The following is a 17,884-nucleotide window of genomic DNA, read 5'->3' on the forward strand; positions in this document are numbered from 1 at the left end:
GCACTCAAAAAGTAATTGTGAGAGCAAAGGATTGTCAGAGTTAATTAAACAATCTCAATTGGGACATTGGAGTCTGTCACTACCACAACCCCATATACCCTTCATCTGAGACACAACCTGAAGAGAAATATTGAATGAACACGAGTCAGCCAGAGGTGGATTCAAATGATACTACTGATTTAAACATGTTAACTTTCCCGAGGCTGTTTCCTTGACTGCCAAATTGGGATAGTATCTCTTAGAAACAACACTTCTGTTAGACTATATGCACCTTCCAGATAGGGATAATTTGTTTTCATATATATTTATCTAGTGTTTAATAGTGTCAGGCTCACAGTAGATACAGAATAGATAAATTTCTACCTAGAGATGATCCAAGATCTAGTCCTGACTCTATCACTAATACACTTGCAGAGTGACCTTAGGAAATTTCCTTTTCCTCCTGGGACCTCAACCTTCCTCTTTGTATAATGGGGAGCCTGGACAAGCTTGTCTCTAAGCTCTTTCCAAATCTAACATTTGAGTCTGTGGCCATTCAGTACAGTCTACCCCATTGCTACTCCCAAAGTTAATTAATGCTACAGACTTAGGAGACAATAATAAGTCATGAATCACTTTGTATTTACAGATACACATGCATTTAAAACAGATTCTGTGAATAGCTACAATACTGTATTGCACATTTGGCCTACTTTTGCCTCTTTTGAGGTCAAGAGGTTTTTTTGTTTTTGTTTTGTTTTGTTTTGTTTTTGTCTTCTTTTATTTGGATTGTTAAGCAAGATGAAAAAACCAGGACAAGTTGCCACTAACACATATTATGCAGCTTGAACCTTGGTGGCTAATTGCACTATTACTGTGATTGATAAACATTGCACTGTAATCAGCTGGAAGCTCCTGCCTTCCATGCAGCAGAAACAAGGTCACAGAGCAGGGCTGGGGGACTACATCTAGCAAGCAGCTCTGTTGGTCTGTTGCCCAGTAGAAGAGTTTGCCACCATCATATTTAACTCTTGATTCTATCTGTTATGAAAGATGATTGCTCTCAAACTGGTTCCTGAGTTTAACAGTTTTTAAGTAGAAAGTTCAATATTTGCCTGGATACCCAGTATGAGAGAAAAGATTATTGGGTATATGTACTAAAATAGTGAAATGTTATTAGGAGCTCAGTCTGAAATCCTAGGACTAGGGTAGATGGGTATTCCTGCCCAGAAAAATAGTAATTATCCCTGACCTGTATTGACTTGGGAGTGTAAAAAGTACATCAAGAATCACTGCCTGTGAAGGGATCTCATTTGTCCATGGTCGGAGAAGTTAACCAAGTCACTCCTGCAAAATGCCCCATTGCTGGAGGATGCTTAAAGCATTGCTTGAGTGTTAGGTAAGAATTTCCTGACAGAGGCAGATACAGGGACTTGGTCCTGAAAAACACTGGACAATTTTTGCTCAGGCTCTTGGGACCTGATTGCTTCAGAGACTGACTCCTTTCCAGAAGCATTAGATATCCATCATCTTGAATTTGTCTGAATAGCTGAGTAATTTGTTAACAATTAGAGACAAAAGTCTTTTCTCCAGTGGACTCAGAATCTGATGGCCTTGGGATTGAATCCTAACAAGGTTCTAATACTTGCTAGCTGTATCATTTTGGTCAAGTCTCTTAATCTTTTTGGGTCATAGTTTATCTATAAAAAATATCATATAGAATGTGGTAAAGAGCACATACCTTGGAGCTTACTGCCTGGATTTGAACCCCAGCTCTACTATTTACTCATTATGTGACCTTAGGCAAGCTAGAGAACTTTTGTACCTTACTTACTTCATCTTTAAAGGAGGTTGATTATAGTGCATCCCTCACAAAGATATTGAGAAGATAAATAATTTAATATATGCACAGTGCTTGGAACAGTGCCTAGTATAGAGTAAGCATGACCTCAGTGTTAGCTACAATGACATTGGGGTGATAGTCTTCATCTCTCAGGTTCATTTTGCAGACCGACTGAAATGATGAAGGTGAAAAAAAGGAGTCACAGAATTATAGTGCTAGAAGAGGCCTTAAAGATTACCCAAATAACCTCCTCATTTTATAGGTGGAAAATCAAGACTCAGAGATGGAGTGATTGGTCCAGAGTCACACTTGATTTATGGGCAGAGTCCAGGTCTCCTGATTCCAAGTCCAAGTCCAAAAGCTCTATCCTCTGAATCGCATCAAAGAAAGCAACATCTCTACAGTGTGGGACTCTGGCAGGGGGGCGGGGGGCCCTCTTACGTAGTCATTGGGCCTATGCTAGTCAATGCACTTTCCTAGGATAATGAACTGCTTTGGAATGGACAAAAAAATTGGGAGATACTCTCCCCCTTTCCCCACCAACTTCTCAGATGGTATGTTAGTGCAGGGGGAAATGGGGATTTAGGCCAGGGCTGGGAGGAAAGGTTTTTAGGAATCAGTGCTAGTTCTATGTCATTATTTCAGCTAAAAACCAAACATGTGCCATGTCTAAACAAGCTAGAACACACTCCATTTGTTTATGGTATCAAAGGTTTTTTTTTTTTTTTGTGGTTTTGATTTTGGTGTGGGTTTTTCCTTCAGGTGTTTAATTAAGCAGCTTCCATGAGGAGTGGTTTCACATCTTCTCTTCAGTAGATACTAAGATTTCACTCCTAGGAGAGTGAGTTTGGGATTGGGACCTTTGAATTCAGTTTTCTCATTTTTTTCAGGGTCATGCCCACTTAGATTTATTTTGCCTTGAATTACATTTCCCAGTTGGACTACTCAGCAGTGATTGAAAGATGGGTTGGAGGAAAGGGCGAATTGGAGGGAAGACACCATGAAGAACAGCAGAACTATTTGACTAGGAGAAAAGGCAAAAGTCATAATTTTTGTTTTCAAATCATCTGAAGGTGTCAAGGGGTGGGGGCAGAGACTCTGAGGTCTCTGACAGCAGAGATGGTACAAATGGGGTAAGAAGAGGAAGAGGAATTGCCAGGGCACAAATTTCAACTTAAAGAAAGGAAAACTTTTGATTATGAGAGCTGCCCAAAGAAGGTATGCCCATCCTTGCCTAGAAGGTATGCTTTAGAAGAAAGAAATTTGGTTGTGAGGCCTGACAGCCACTTATCAGAGATGTGAAGACTGGAATTGACTAGTCAGACCAGGTAAGTCCAAATATTTCAAATTCCAGGAGTCTAAAAACCAAAGACTAATTTCATGGAGAGTTAAGAACCACCTGGAAAGCAGCATAATCAGAAAGTCATGACCTGTTCCTTTATCTTGCCTGTGATTCTCTTTTCTTTCTCTTTCTCAAACTCACTCATCTGCTCTTTAATATAGCATGAACCTTTGACATTTTGCAGGGAATAATCTTTTCTTTTAAATGTATTTCTGACTTAGCCTTTGCTCCTTCAGCATCATTAGAGAGTCTGAGCTCTCTGGAGATTAGCTCTGGCCTGTCACCACAGCAACTGCCCAGGCCCTGTGGGCATCCATGGTAATAGGCATAAGGCTTTGAGAGCCAAAGCCATAGGGCTTTGAGAGGAAGCCCCCACAGGGAGCCTGATATGAAACAAGCATGTTGTGTATGAGATTTTCTTTAATAGGATTAGCTGTGCAGGTCGGCCTCACTTACCCAGTTGGCCAGGCCCTGAAAAGTGTGCATGTGTCAAGTTTTGGTCAAAGGAGGAAATCTTATTTTAAAGGAAGAAAGGAGACTCGCTCTCCAGGTCCCTGAAGTGAATCCCCTTTGTAAGATCGAGTCTTCTTTTGTAAAGTGAACCTTTACCCATGCCATGACCTGGCTGTTCTTCTGGGGCTGAGTGTCTGCAAGTGGGGTCATCTGCAGAGAATTCGAGGGGCATGCTTCCATCTCCACTGCAGGCAAACAACAGCAGCAACTCAGCTTGCTTGGGGCTGGGGGTGGACAGAGTGTAATAGGGGAAGCAGAGTGGGTGGGGTCACAAGAAGGGGAGATCAGTGGGGTGGGCCTTGCCTAACATGAGCAGTTCTGCTGCAGCAGTGGTGGGGTGTCTGAGAGACGGGTGGTCTTGGAGGTGCCCAACACAGAGGGGTCTGTGTCCAGCGAATCAGACATCTTGTCACAAATGGCATCTACCAGGCGCTCGAAGGCCTGCCTCACACTGATGTTCTCCTTGGCGCTGGCTTCAAAGAAGTCAAATCCTAAGAAGAGAAGAGAGATAATATTAAGGATTTTTCCCTTCCTTTCTATGTTTCCTAGCCAGAACACTCTCAATGAACACAGCTTGTGCTAAGGAATGAAGCAAGGAGGTCTAATTCCATGGCAGGGGATTCTGCTTTAAAGAAATGGTACAGGGCAGGCATGACCTGCACTGGTTTTACAGTCAGATCCTGGTTCTACCACTGGGCAGCTATTTTATCACCAGCAAGTCACCTATTCTCTTTATAAATCAAGTCCCTGGTTTGTAAATAGTGATAATTTTACCTACCTCATTGAACAAGATAATGCATGTAAAGTGTATAGCCCTGTGCCTAACACACAGTGGGGGGTCACTCAGTGTTTTCTGAAAGAGTGAATACTTCAATATGTGTACACAGCACTTCACAGTCTTCCAATGTGTTTAATACATCAATTATTTTATCTGATCCTCATGTCACCCCTGGGAGAAGGAGTATTTGGGCAGACCTTCTCCATTTCACTCTGGCTTAGAGAAATAAGCTGACTTGCCCAAGATAAGTAGAGGCACAAGTTGGAGAAGCCCAGGCTTTGAACTTTTTGACTAGGGCTTTTCCTCCACTTTCCCCTGCCTTTCAATCACCTCAGCCTGGCCAGCTTTCCTTTCCTTCCCCCACTCCCCTTCTGTCTTTCTGACTATATCTTTCTCTTGTTTACAAGCCTCTTTGGCCTTTGCCTTTATCTGACTACCACCCCATCTGCATCTGGGCAAGTCACTTTATCTCTGTGAATCACTTGGCCTCTCTGAGTCTCAGGCTCCTCGATGATCAAATAGGAATAGCCACAGTGTGTTCCTGGTGAGAACAGCTGGGATAATCAAGTGAAAGGACAGATACACCACTGTGGGAAGTTGCCTGTTAGAATACAGTTTCATTCTCCCTACTTTCATTTGCTCCTCTTACCTCCTCTTCATTCTGTTCTCCCTCTTTTATTGCCTTTTCCCACAAAGGAGGGGCTCTTTTTCCTCCTCACTCCTACTCCTTATTATCCCACTGTGGACTGAAGGTACAAACAAGACTCCTCTTCCTCCACCATCTCAGCTTGAAGGCACTCCTGGCTCCTTCCAGGCCTCCTCTGGTTGACAGCCTCTCTGTGGCCCTTTTTCCAGCCTGAGAAAGGCAAGCAGCAGGAGTATGCGCTAACCACCGACTTGTGATAAAGAAGGAGTCAGCTGCTGGCTCATTATTTTCAGGCCACAGAAACCCAGTCAACTTCAGAGACCCTCCAGCATGTAGCTTTTCCTTAATTAATATCATAAAAATTGACTCTCTGGCCTTTGACTGGCTTATCACACGTGACAGTATTTGGAGAAGAGGAGGGAGTGTATTGCTTGCCTAGGAAAGGAGCAAATTAAAGAAGTAAGGAGGCTTTAACTATCAGTTTGGATGAAGATGAGAATGCAGGTCAAGGCCACCGCACAAATCCCTTTTGAGGAACTGGCACTGAGGGGAGGACATGTCATGTTGTACAGTTGGGCAGTGAGAAAAGGCCCAGGAGTCATATAGCCTGTATTTGATTATAGTCTCTGTCAGCTACTGGCTGTGTGACCTTGGGCAAGTTGCCCAACCTCTCTCAGCCTCTATTTCTCTACCTGTAGAATGGGGTGAATATTACCTACCTCATAAGGTGGTAATAAGAATTAAATGCACAAGAGTATGTGAAATTATTGGCATGTGGAATACATGTTAATTCCCTTTTCCTTATATTCCTAGTTAAATTTAGTCCCAGCTTCCTTGCACCCAGAGCCTTTAGGGAAATCTTCTTTTTCCTAATCATTCAGGGTCAATCAATAAACTGAGTCTTTACTGAACATTGACTTGTGCCAGGTCTTATGTTGAGAGCCAGAGACAAAGGAAGACAGAATCTAATTGTTGAAAAGATACATTAATCAGACCCCTCACATACACATAGTCTATAACAGTTCACAAGTACAGTTTCATTTATTTTTATTTTTTATGTTTTTTTTTTTTTTAATTTGAGAGAGAGAGAGAGAGGGCAGGCGAGCATATTCCAAGTAGGCTCCACACTGTGAGCACAGAGCCCGACATAGGGCTCAATATCACAAGATCATGACTTGAGCCAAAATCAAGAGTCAGATGCTCAACTGACTGAGCCACCCAGGTGCCCCACAAATACAATTTTAAAACAACCTTGTGAGCAGGTGGTCAGGGAGAGCAAGGCAGGGGTTATTACTTGCAATTTACAGATAGGAAAACCTAGACTGGGAAATGGTGCATAAGCCAGGGCTCTTATCCCTCATGCCCCTTTGTCTCGCTCTCAGTTTGAATAGTGACTGAATACACTATAACATTTCTAACCCAAGTAGAGCAAACCAGAGGCTGTGCAGGAATGCAGTGGAGGGAGAGAGTGGCATGGGAAGAGAGCAGGAGGAGGCCTCCAGAAATTACTGGAAAGAGGAGTCTTTGAGGCTAGAACTGAGCAAAACTCTTCACCTGACTAACTTTTCATTCTTTCAGGACTCAGCTTAGATACAGCCTCTTCATTCTCGTCTGTGCTTCCCTGTGCTACAGCACATGTTACCTTGCATGGTAGAAGTCCATTTGACAAGGAGATCCCTGAGCAGGGACTATGCCATTCATCTGAGCCCCAGAAGTGGCCAAAGGTATAGGTGGTTGGTGAGTGCTGGTTGATGAAGAGATGAAGGAAGGAGGGGGGAATGAGCATGGAGGGTGTGCTTGAGAGGATGTGGATAGTAGGGGTCCTAAAAGCTCAGCTTCAACATGCATGATGACACTGACTTGAAAAGGTAGTTCTTACCCTTGAGGAGCTCCTAGTCTAGTGTGAGAGATAGACACACGGACAATATTACAGTGATAAATGCTGGAATGGTGGGAAGTATGAGGATTAGCAGGGCACAAGAGGAAGCATTTGTTATGAGGGGCAGGGAAGGCTTCTTGGAGAAACTGATTCCTATACAGATATCAGCTAGATAAAGACAGGTGATTGTGAGTGTATGTGTGAGCATATGCATGTGTAGTACACCAGGCAGGGGAAGCAGCACAAGCACAGATAATGGGGCAAAAAACAGCCTTGGTATATGTTAGAATGACCATAGTAGTTTGTTATCATTAGAGCAGAACGCTAAAAGTGATGAGAGATGAGACAGTAAGTCTCATGCAGACTCATGGAAGGCTCATATGTTATGCTAAGGAGATGTTGTCACTGTCATCTTAAAGGTACCCAAGGTATGGAAACTCTGATTCAAGTAACCAGCTCATGACCTTAGCCAGCTCATGGGTCTCTTTTCCTAGCAGGGCCACTCCAAATGCACATCCATCCAATTACTGTCAGCTTCTGGAAGGCTCTTCATTAGCAGGCCTAGATGGTAACCTTTCCCTCAGATTCATTAGGAAGGATTCTCAGGAGCTGAGAACCTACTGAGGTCAGGAAGATGACAACCAATTAATCAGACTGGCCCTCAGTCCTTTCTTCCCTCTAATTGGCTTCACAACAATATTTCTTCTATCTTTAATAAGGCCCAATTCTTAGCTGAATCTGAGATAATCCACATCCCTCCAGGATCATGTTTACCTATTCTGTCCAAAGGCAGCTGTCATAGACCCAGACTCTACAGTTTGTCCATACTGTCTGCTTCTGAATTTGACCCCAGAAGTCTATTCAAAAACTCCTAACCAACTGAACTCACCTCTCCTCATCTCGACACTGTCCTAGAACACTTCTCCACTTTTATGTTCAAATCCCTTCTCCACCTCCCTCTGATACCTCCCATCTCTGTCATGTATCAATCTTCAATTCATGACCTACTGGTCATTGATAATTTGGCAAGTGACTCACTGTGTTGTTCTCATTCTCAGGAACTTTTGAGTTTCATGTGGACAATTTATCCAACACCCTCAATTTCTCAATCATCTCATTTACGGTGACCTTCCCTTTCATAATGCTCAGCTATGCTTCTGTCCTATTTTGATTCCTATTTCTGTAAGTGGGACTGAAAGAGGCCTAATTAATGTAGTACCCAGACTCATTGGCTTAACACCCAAGATCTTTCATGGCTTGGCCTCTATGTACTTCCCTGGCCCCATCTTCTTGGCTCACACCATGCTCCAGAGACGTTGACATTTTCTTATTGGGTGCCATTGCTCATGCTATTACTCTCTAGCTGCTACTCCTAGTCACCTTCACTATTCAACTGTGGAACCACTAATTCCAAAGAACCTTCCCTTTTTATTTCTCACCCCACCTCCAACACTTAGGATATACAATGTACTTCTCCCCTGTTCTCCCAAGCACCTTTCACAATTGTTTCCATCAGATTCCAACAGCAAAATAGAAACTATTCTTAACATTTAAACTAGAGGAAATTGGTTATATAGGAGATAAAAGAACAAAGAGGCCAATAGAATAGTGAGGAAATCAGACATTATTAACAACAAACAAAGCAAACCTACTACTAAGACCAAAGGAAGCTAGAACAGGAAGGCAGGAGCCAGAGAAGAGAAGCCTCTACTTGAGGAGTCACCCAAGGTGGGGAGAAGGAATGTACAGGTTTCCCTTTTCCCCATCCCTAATCACCTGCCTGTGTCTCTCCTTGGCTAAATGCAGCCAAAAGCCACTGTCACAGAAGCCTGGGAAACACAGCCTGCAAATGTCAACCCCCTGGGATGGAGCAGGGGACAGGGGTGTTCGCAGGAGAAAGAGTAGAAGAGTGAAGAATGATAGCAAACAGGCTAAGGACTGACAGAGCCATCTACCCAAAGGATATTGACATTATCTCTCTACTATTTTGTTTCCACAGTCAATGAGCATCTTGAAGGCAGGGAACCCATTTGCCTCTGTGTCCCCAGGGTCCATCATGTGTTAGACTATTGTGGCAGATTATTCACTGCCCTCTCTGTAGAGGATCTGGCATCTCCACCCATTGGCAAGTGCTCTGCAGTACCTCCTTGTGGGAGGAATATATCTCCCTGTTTCATTGATATAAAATTTGATCATGAAATTGACTTTGGCCAACAGATGTGGGCATCCCAAGTCCCAACAGAAGATTTAAGAGCCTTTGCGTGGTCTAGCCATCCCAGATTAGATCCCAGAGTAAGAAAACACATGGAACAGAGTCACAGCTGACTTGCAGCTAGCATATGTGAGAAATAAACCTTTATTATCTAGGCTCCTGACTCTAGTTATGTGTTACCCCAACAGAATCTAAAGAAATCTCACTAACACTATGACTAAGCGTAGACATTTGAAGAGAAACAATGGCAAGCTTTTGGGAAAACACCATTGGATGATGATATAATGGGAACATCAGAATTTTGAGTCCAAAGCCTGAGTTTGTGTACTGGGCCTACTACCTGATAACTATCTGGCTTGGAAAAGTTACATAATCTTTAAACGAAAAAATAAACACACAGAAGTGTGTGGCACAGCTCATTGTGTGCAAGAAAACACAAGTCTGGATTCAGCTTCTTCATAAGTATAATGGAGCTGATGAAAATGGCATTTTCCAGGCTCAGAGTGAAGATGAGGGTCACAGAAAATTGTTGTGAAAGCAACTTGTAAACTATAAGTCCCTGTACCAAAGTTAGTTACTATCAATGTCAGGGCTTTCTCCGCTACTAAGCTTTGTGATACAGGTTTCTTTTTTTTTTTTTAATTACAATTTTTTTAATGTTTTATTTATTTCTGAGAGAGAGACAGAGAGAGAGAGAGAGAGAGAGACAGCGTGAGCAAGGGAGGGTCAGAGAGAGAGGGAGACACAGAATCTGAAACAGGCTCCAGGCTCTGAGCTAGCTGTCAGCACAGAGCCCAATGCGGGGCTCAAATCCACGAACCATGAGATCATGACCTGAGCCGAAGTCAGACGCTTAATCGACTGAGCCACCCAGGCGCCCCTGTGATGCAGGTTTCAATTGTTCATTCCCATTCAAAAACAAACAAACAAACAAACCCATTTAACAGGCACCTAAAATAAGCAAGGCAATGTACAAGGGTCTGTGAGGTCTGAGTGATAAATAGGTATTGTGTGAATTGAAATCATGGAATCAAAGAGGAGGGATGGAGCCTGTTTTTCAGATGGGTAAACTGAGACCCAGAGACAGGAGACAAGATGCTCAAGATCACATTGCAAACTAGTGGCAGAAACAAGATAACACCCTCAGCCTCCAACCTCCTATTCTGGTACTTTCCCCACTACACTTTGCTGGAGTGAATGTATGTGTGTGTTCCAAGACCACATTGTAAATGAGTCTCTCCTTCCCTTGCAAGCAGAAGTGCATTTCTCTTTTGCTATCCTCTCTGGGCTCTGGCCAGACCCATTTGCATTCAGATCCAGGGAAGGGACAAGACGGCCCTTTCTGTGGGGCACAGGCGGGCAGAGGCCCTAAAATGCTATGCTTCTCACAATAGGAGCCCCAGAAACTCCTCCACACTCCCAAAGATCCACTTGCCACAGTCTCGCTCATGTCCCAGGAACTTTGAGGGTATTGACAGCCTACTGCTACTCACAGCTTTAATAAAAGCTAGCAGCTGGCCATATCACTAGACTTGGCCTAGTGGGCTGAGAAAAGCTAAAGGAAAGGGAGTCCTGAAGAGGAATCCCATCAAGCAGAGTGGCACTACTACAGTGGCAAACAGACCACTGATATGTACTTAATTGCTGGTATAGCAGAGGACAGGACTGCTGTGGGAATGAGGAAGGCTGAGCATCCACCTTCACTGTTCCCAAATATGATCACATCCTTGCAAAATTCTTAACATGGTTCACAAGATCCTTCATGACTTGGCCCCTGCCTACTTCTCCACTCTCACCCCACACTACGCTCCCCTTGATTGTTTAGTCCCTGCAGTATGGCCTTCTTTCAATATCATAGGTGCTTCAAGCTTTACCCCACATTAGGACTATTCTTGATCTGGAACATGGTCCTTTGCCTCCACCCCCCACCACACACATATACTCACACCCACTCTTTGCCTGCCTAACTTTTTCTCGTCTTTTAGTTCTCAGCTTCAGTGTTACTTTCTCAGAAGATCTTGACTCTCCAGTCTAAAATTAGGTTTCTCTTTTTCACTTTCTTCATAACACTTGTAACTTATGTTACTTTTATCTGCCCACCATTCCTTCTTTTAGGGAACCACTATTTTAAACAGTTGTGGTGGTCTATACGTCATAATACCCACCTCTCCCAGCCATTGGAACAGGCATGTGACTCACAAGTGGCCAATCATAGTCTTCCCTAATATTGAAGGGAAGGGAAAGAGAAGGCCTTTTTTTTTTTTTTTCCCCAGGAGTTGAGAAGATATGAATCTGGAGCTGCCATCACCCATTTTACTCCCCACGCAGAGTTTGCCGGGAGAAGGAGGGAGGCTGAAGGGATAAACAAAGTTGAGAAATGGCGAGTGCAGTTGAATCCTGGTTCTAGTGGACTTTGCAGCTACGTGAGCTAGTTAACTCCATTTTTTAAAATTAAAGTTGATTTGGGATTTTTATCACTTGGTGTAACAAGAGTCTTAACTCATGCAGAAATTATCACAATTTTTAACAGCTTTATTGAGATATAATTCACATACCATTCAATTTGTCTATTTACAACATTTTAAATTATATATTTATTTGTAGAATTATTTGTTTATTGTCACCTTTCCATTAGGTCCATGACAATAAGGGATCATAGCTGTTTTGTTCACTATTATATGCCAAATGCTAAGATAGAACCCAGCTCAGAGGAAGTGCTCAATGAATAAATGAATATATGAATGAATGAATGAATGAATATCTAGCCTATGCTGGGTGCTTAGGATAATGAACCAAATTAGACATAACCTGGCTGCTCTCAAGGTCTAGCAAGAGAAGTAGATGTCCAAATATGCAAATACTGGTAAGTAATAGAGGAAAACTTGGGAAATTCTATAGGACAGACATGGTTTAACTTTACATGTCCAAATATGAGTAATTCACTAAGACTCTCTTTAATGCCTCCATACACCCTAAGAATTAATATTACTTTCATCTATTTTACTACATAAATTTGATGGATGTAAACTAATCTCTTAACTGCATAAACTTGAGCAAATTACTTACCCCCTCTGAACTTCATTTTTCAGAGTATTGGATATACCCTATAGTACCTACTTTCAAGGGTTATAATGAAAATTAAATGAATTAATTACTATACAGCATTTCATATAATGCCTGGATCAATATATATCACCTATTATTAGCAAATTTATTGTATAGTGAGGTTAAGTAGTTAGGAGCACAGACTATGGAGTCAAACTACTGCTTGGGTTCAAAGTCTGACTCAACCTGTTACTAGCTGTGTGACCTTAAGCAAGTTACTCAATATCTCTGTGCCTTAGTTTTCTCATCTGTTTAAAACAAATAAACAAACAAACAAAACATAACTTAGAGATAAGAGAAGTACATATGTCAGAGAGTTCTAGGGTGATTAAATTAAGTGAGTAATACTTTAAAACACTTATAATAGTGCCTGGCACATGGTAAACATCTAATAAATATTTAACCAACTTGTGTTTTAAAAATCTTAGTCATAAGCACTTGGCATGCTTGTTATATTTTTTCCAAATACAAAACTACCTCACCTTTTAAAACTTAGTCTAAGGGCCTAATGTACTGATTATATATTTTTTCTTTTCTTTTCTTTTTATTAAATAGGCTTCATGCCCAGCAAGGAGCCCAGCATGGGACTTGAACTCATGACCCTGAGATTAAGACCTGAGCTGAGATCAAGAGTCATATGTTTGCCCAACTAAGCCACCCAGGCACCTCTATATTTTTTTTCTAATACATATCAAAGTATATACATAAAATCATCTTGCACACTTCTAATGGCGTAAGTCTCTTTGGGAAATGCTAAACTCACACAGCCAATGATTTATAGTTCCCTTAACACACAGTGCTGTTCTTTGTCTTTGCCAGTGTTGCTCCCCTGAAATGTCCTTGCTTCTCCTCCTCACTTGGCTGCTCCCACTTGTCTTCAAGACTCAGCTTGGGCATCATGTTCTCTGAGCCCCACTGAGTTAGGTACCTCCTCTGTGCCCCCTCAACCCCCAGCATACTCCTCTATCACAACACTGATCACTTGGGGTATCACTATTTCTGTCCTTCAGACCAGGGAATGCATATCCTATTTCATAGCATAGTACCTGGCATAGAGTAGGCGCTCAGAATGTCTTAATTGGACTGAAGTAAAATGAAGTAGCCAAATACGTAATATAATAAAATTTAATCAAAACATACTTTTGCAGTATCCATACAGAGCCAGGCCATATAGTAGGCACAGTGGGCACAAAAATAAACTAGACTCATTTCCTGTCTTCACAGAACTTTAGGGAGATGGACAAGTAAACAAGTGCACCCAAGTGTGGTAGGGACTGTGACTGCTGTGTGCCTGAGGCACATTAAGTGGGGGCAAGAAGAAAAGAGCTCTAGGGGCCAGGAGAGGCTTCAGAGAAGATGTGAAGCTTGAGCTGTTTTGAAAAGTGAGTTTAGATTTACCGGCTGGATGACAGTAGGGCATGTGGAGTAGAAGAGAGCATTCTGAACAGATGGGGGATAGTCAGTCCAGGGTAAGTGCTGGGGGCCTCCCCGGGGACAGCAGGTTGAAGGCATAAAGTGATAGCCTAAGGTCACCCAAACATATGCTTGACCACATGCTTACTGTTCTGTGAACCAGGGGGATGGGTAGAGGCACTTTCTGGACCCTGTGAACTTCTGTGATGGAGTAAGAACAGCAAAATCCAAGATAACCTGACCTCCCTATTTATTAAACACCTACAGTTTGTTAATTTCTATTCTAGGCCACCCTTGGGAACAGAGGAGGGAAGAAAGATGTTTAAGACACCCACATACGTATACTCATAATATACATAATATAAATATATGCCACACACAACTCACATTTGTATGTTATACAATTTTCCCACCTACAAGCCCAAATACCAATACTCTGGAGACTATGAGGGAAAATAACTTTAAACTTCCTACTCCTCAACACTTACAATACCTAGGTTGTGAGACATATTTAGGGAGGCTGGCTATATTAAGAAATATATCCTTTCTTTAGAGTAAGTTTTCGCCGAGGCGATCCTACATTGAACTCCAATACAGAAAGGAAAAGTAAGGAAAGGAAAGGATAAGGAAAAGGAAAAGGAAACGGAAAGGGGAAGGGAATGGAAAGAAAGAGGCTGCTCCTTTAAGCAAGTATAGGTAGGAGTTCTGCTGTGGGGCTATTGAGACACACCTGAGGTACCTAGGTCTCAGTGGAACACAAAGACAAAAGTACTTTGGAAAAAGTCAGAGCATCACTGAGCTGCATACTTAAACCACACTGTTTCATTCCTTCAAACAATTACTTTTGTTGTGAACTGTGTTTTGGTGAAGAAGCATCAGTTTACATGGAGACAAACACTAAGACACAGGGTTGTGGTTGCTATAAGGATGTTTGATATTAAGGACATTGTCACATCCAGCATATAGAGTGTGCTCCACAGTGGCCAGTGAAGAGAATAATGGGTTTGTTTTTATTTTATTTTGGAGGGGTTGTTTTTATTTTAAGGACCATCTTGAGATGACATAATTGATTATGTTTCTCTTTGCATGGCTGGTAGAAAGCTCAAAGCCAGTATTTTTGACCCAACTCTTACACATGCCTGGGAACTTAAAACATACATACTTAATCTCGCCTCTAGCTTCCTCTTATTTTCCTCCTACCTTTGCTTTCCCTTTACTTTAATTTTCTAATTTTTTTGATGTATTATGATGATTAAAATTTTTTTAATGTTCATTTATTTTGGGGAGAACAAGAGAGGGCACGAGTAGAGAAGGGGCGGAGAGAGGAGACATAGAATCCAAAGCAGGTTTCAGGCTCTGAGCTGTCAACACAGGGCTTGACGTGGGGCTTGAACTCACAGACCACGAGATCATGACCTGAGCCAAAGTCAGATGCCTAATGAACTGAGTCACCCAGGTGCCCCTTTTATGATGATTCTTATAAGACCTCAATACCTCAAAGCCTTTGTGGAAGGCACCGATTAAAAAATTCACAAACACAATATACCGTTAATGTCACACTTAATGTAAACATGCACACACACACACACATACACACACACACACTGTCCACATACCAAGCTGCTCTGCAAGGAGACGGCCCTTCTCAGTGGGAACAACTCTCTCTTCCTCCATGTCACACTTGTTCCCCACCAAGATAACCTGTGCATTGTCCCAGGAGTAGGTCTTGATCTGAGTAGCCCTAAAGAGAGGCAGAGAGAAGACTGTGTTAATGACATTGTGCTCTGGTGGCAAGGCCCCTGAAAAACTCTAAGACATGGTTTCCCTTCCAGAGGGGAGGCTACACCCAAGTTATGTCAATTAACTCAGTTGAGGACAGACAGCTACCTGCCCCTGATGGCTGTCACACGTGCTGACCCCTAAGCCCTGATTGCAAACCTCACTCAGCTCTTAGGAGCACTCCTCTAATACATCTGCCCATCCATCTCCTCACCAGGCAGAGAGTTCTTTCTAAAATTTCTATCTGATCTTTTCCTGAAAGGATTCTTCTATGCCCCACCCCCCTCCACCGACTAGCTATGTGATGAAGTCTAGATCTCTCAGGTGTTCAAGAACATTCATATCCTGTCTCTCCAGATTCATCACACTGCCTCACACTTCCCACCTATCCCCAAATGCTCTTCATGGCTTGTGCCTTTGCCTATACTGGGAGTCCTTCCCCACACTAACTCATCCCCCAAGGCCCAGGGCTGATCCCACAATTCCTTGCGGGAAGCCTTCTCAGGCCCAGCTAGCCTCTCCCTCTTCCTCTGTGACTTGTAAACATTCACTGAGGCCTCAGATGATGAATATTTGTAGAAACCAAATTGTAAGCAGTGGTTTCCCTCATATAGGATGGTTATGAAACTTTTAAAAAATACTTTATGTGATTTTCAAATGTTCAAAAGTGAGTATTACTACTTACATAATAAGAAACAAAATTGTAACATAAGGAATAAAATAGGGCCCTTAGATTGTGGACATATCTCTGTGTCAGGATGGGCCTAACTCTGTCTCTAACCACCCCATCAGACAGAAATAGAATCTCCTTTTGGTCCCCTACACCTTTACCATGGCACCTGTTACATTTAGCTAAGTTTATCCGTCTCTCCTTTTAGGCAAAGACAATCTCATTGATCTTTGGGGTGCTGGTCCCCAGCACAGAGCACAAAGTAGAGATGTCAGCAAATTTCTGGTGAATGAATAAACTAGCAAATGGTTAATCCTGAAGCAAATCTTCAATTTGACATTCAATCTAACTCAACCCTAACTGCAATCTGGAATCTATTACCAACCCTGTTTCTTTTTTTTTTTTTTCTTCTAATAGTTTATTGTCAAATTAGTTTCCACATAACACTCAGTGCTCATCCCCACAAGTGTCCTCCTCCATGCCCTTCCCTCCTCCCCCCCACATCCATCAGTCCTCAGTTTTTGTCAGCATTCAAGAGTCTCTCATGGTTTGCTTCTCTCCCTTTCCCCCACCATTTCCCCCCTTCTTCTCCCCCTTGGTCCTCCGTCAAGTTCCTCCTAATCCTCCTATACGTGCAAACATATGGTATTTGTCCTTCTCTGCCTGACTTATTTTGCTCAGCATAACACCCTCAAGGTCCATCCATGTTGCTACACATGGCCATTTCATTGTTTCTCATTGCCATGTAGTATTCCATGGTATAGATAAACCACATCTTCTTGATCCATTTGTCCGTTGATGGACACTTAGGCTCTTCCCATGTTTTAGCTATTGTGGAGAGTGCTGCTATGAACATTGGGGTACATGTGCCCCTATGCCTCAGCACTCCTGTATCCCTTGGGTAAATTCCTAGCAGTGCTATTGCTGGGTCGTAGGGGCTTTCTATTGTTAGTTTCCTGAGGAACCTCCACACTGTTTTCCAGAGGGGCTGTACCAGTTTACATACCAACCCTGTTTCTAAAGCTGATCCCACCACCAATCTTCTCTTTAAGGATGAGAAGCCATTCCTTCAAGGTATGAAATTCACCCAGCCACATTGGTTGTGGGCTGACAAAGAGCCAGGTTCTGTGCTGGGCCCTGGGGTGGGGTGCTAGGCTAGGACCAAGTTGCTCAGAGGCAAAACTGAAAGGCCAGGGCTTAGGAGAAATAGACACTCAATCTTTAGCCCCAAGGCAGGTCTCTGGAGCCATCTCTTCATGTCTCCTCATACTATTCTTCCTGTCATCTTCATCCCTCTTCCCACCCCCATCCACTCTCAGCTCCCAGATTAGCAACTCAGGTTATTCTTGGAGGAATTGTCACCAGGTGTTAAAGTCACTGTGTTCCTGAGACAGAATGAACAGGGACTGATGGCAAAAGGGAAGGAGGTCAAGGCCAATGGGAAATTAGCAGTGTAGAGACACTGAAAGAAAGAGCTAATAACTCCATGGTAGGAGGTGGCGGGAAAGATGGAGAAAGAGAGAAAGAGGAGGAGGGGAGACAAATCATGACTGAAGGGAAAAGAGGGAATGAGAAGGGGGGAAAGGGAGAGAAAAGGGAAGAGGAAAAAAAGACTAGTAAAGAGAAAAGGAAGATGGAGGGGACTTGTTAAAAGGGAAAAGAGAAAAAGGAGGAAGGGGAGTATGACCACTAGGCTGAGAAGGAGAACCAAGACCACCATGAATG

At 42.7% G+C, this 17,884-nt stretch overlaps 1 protein-coding gene across 1 annotated transcript in view; it reads right to left on the bottom strand.

Annotated features, from left to right (window-relative positions):
* Window positions 1-600: 600 nt before the first annotated feature.
* The window catches only part of RAB3B (RAB3B, member RAS oncogene family), a 70,628-nt gene continuing 53,344 nt past the window's right edge, over window positions 601-17,884 (bottom strand). The window contains exons 4-5 of the mRNA XM_077779802.1: window positions 15,327-15,451; window positions 601-4,168 (exon numbers count right to left, since the gene is read on the bottom strand). Of these exons, the coding sequence (XP_077635928.1) occupies window positions 3,981-4,168; window positions 15,327-15,451 (313 nt within the window). The 3' untranslated portion in view covers window positions 601-3,980. The remainder of the gene's footprint in view (window positions 4,169-15,326; window positions 15,452-17,884) is intronic.

This window comes from Crocuta crocuta, unplaced genomic scaffold (genome assembly GCF_008692635.1).
Source record: "Crocuta crocuta isolate KB4526 unplaced genomic scaffold, BGI_CrCroc_1.0 scaffold168, whole genome shotgun sequence".
In the NCBI taxonomy this organism is placed as follows: Eukaryota; Metazoa; Chordata; class Mammalia; order Carnivora; family Hyaenidae; genus Crocuta; species Crocuta crocuta.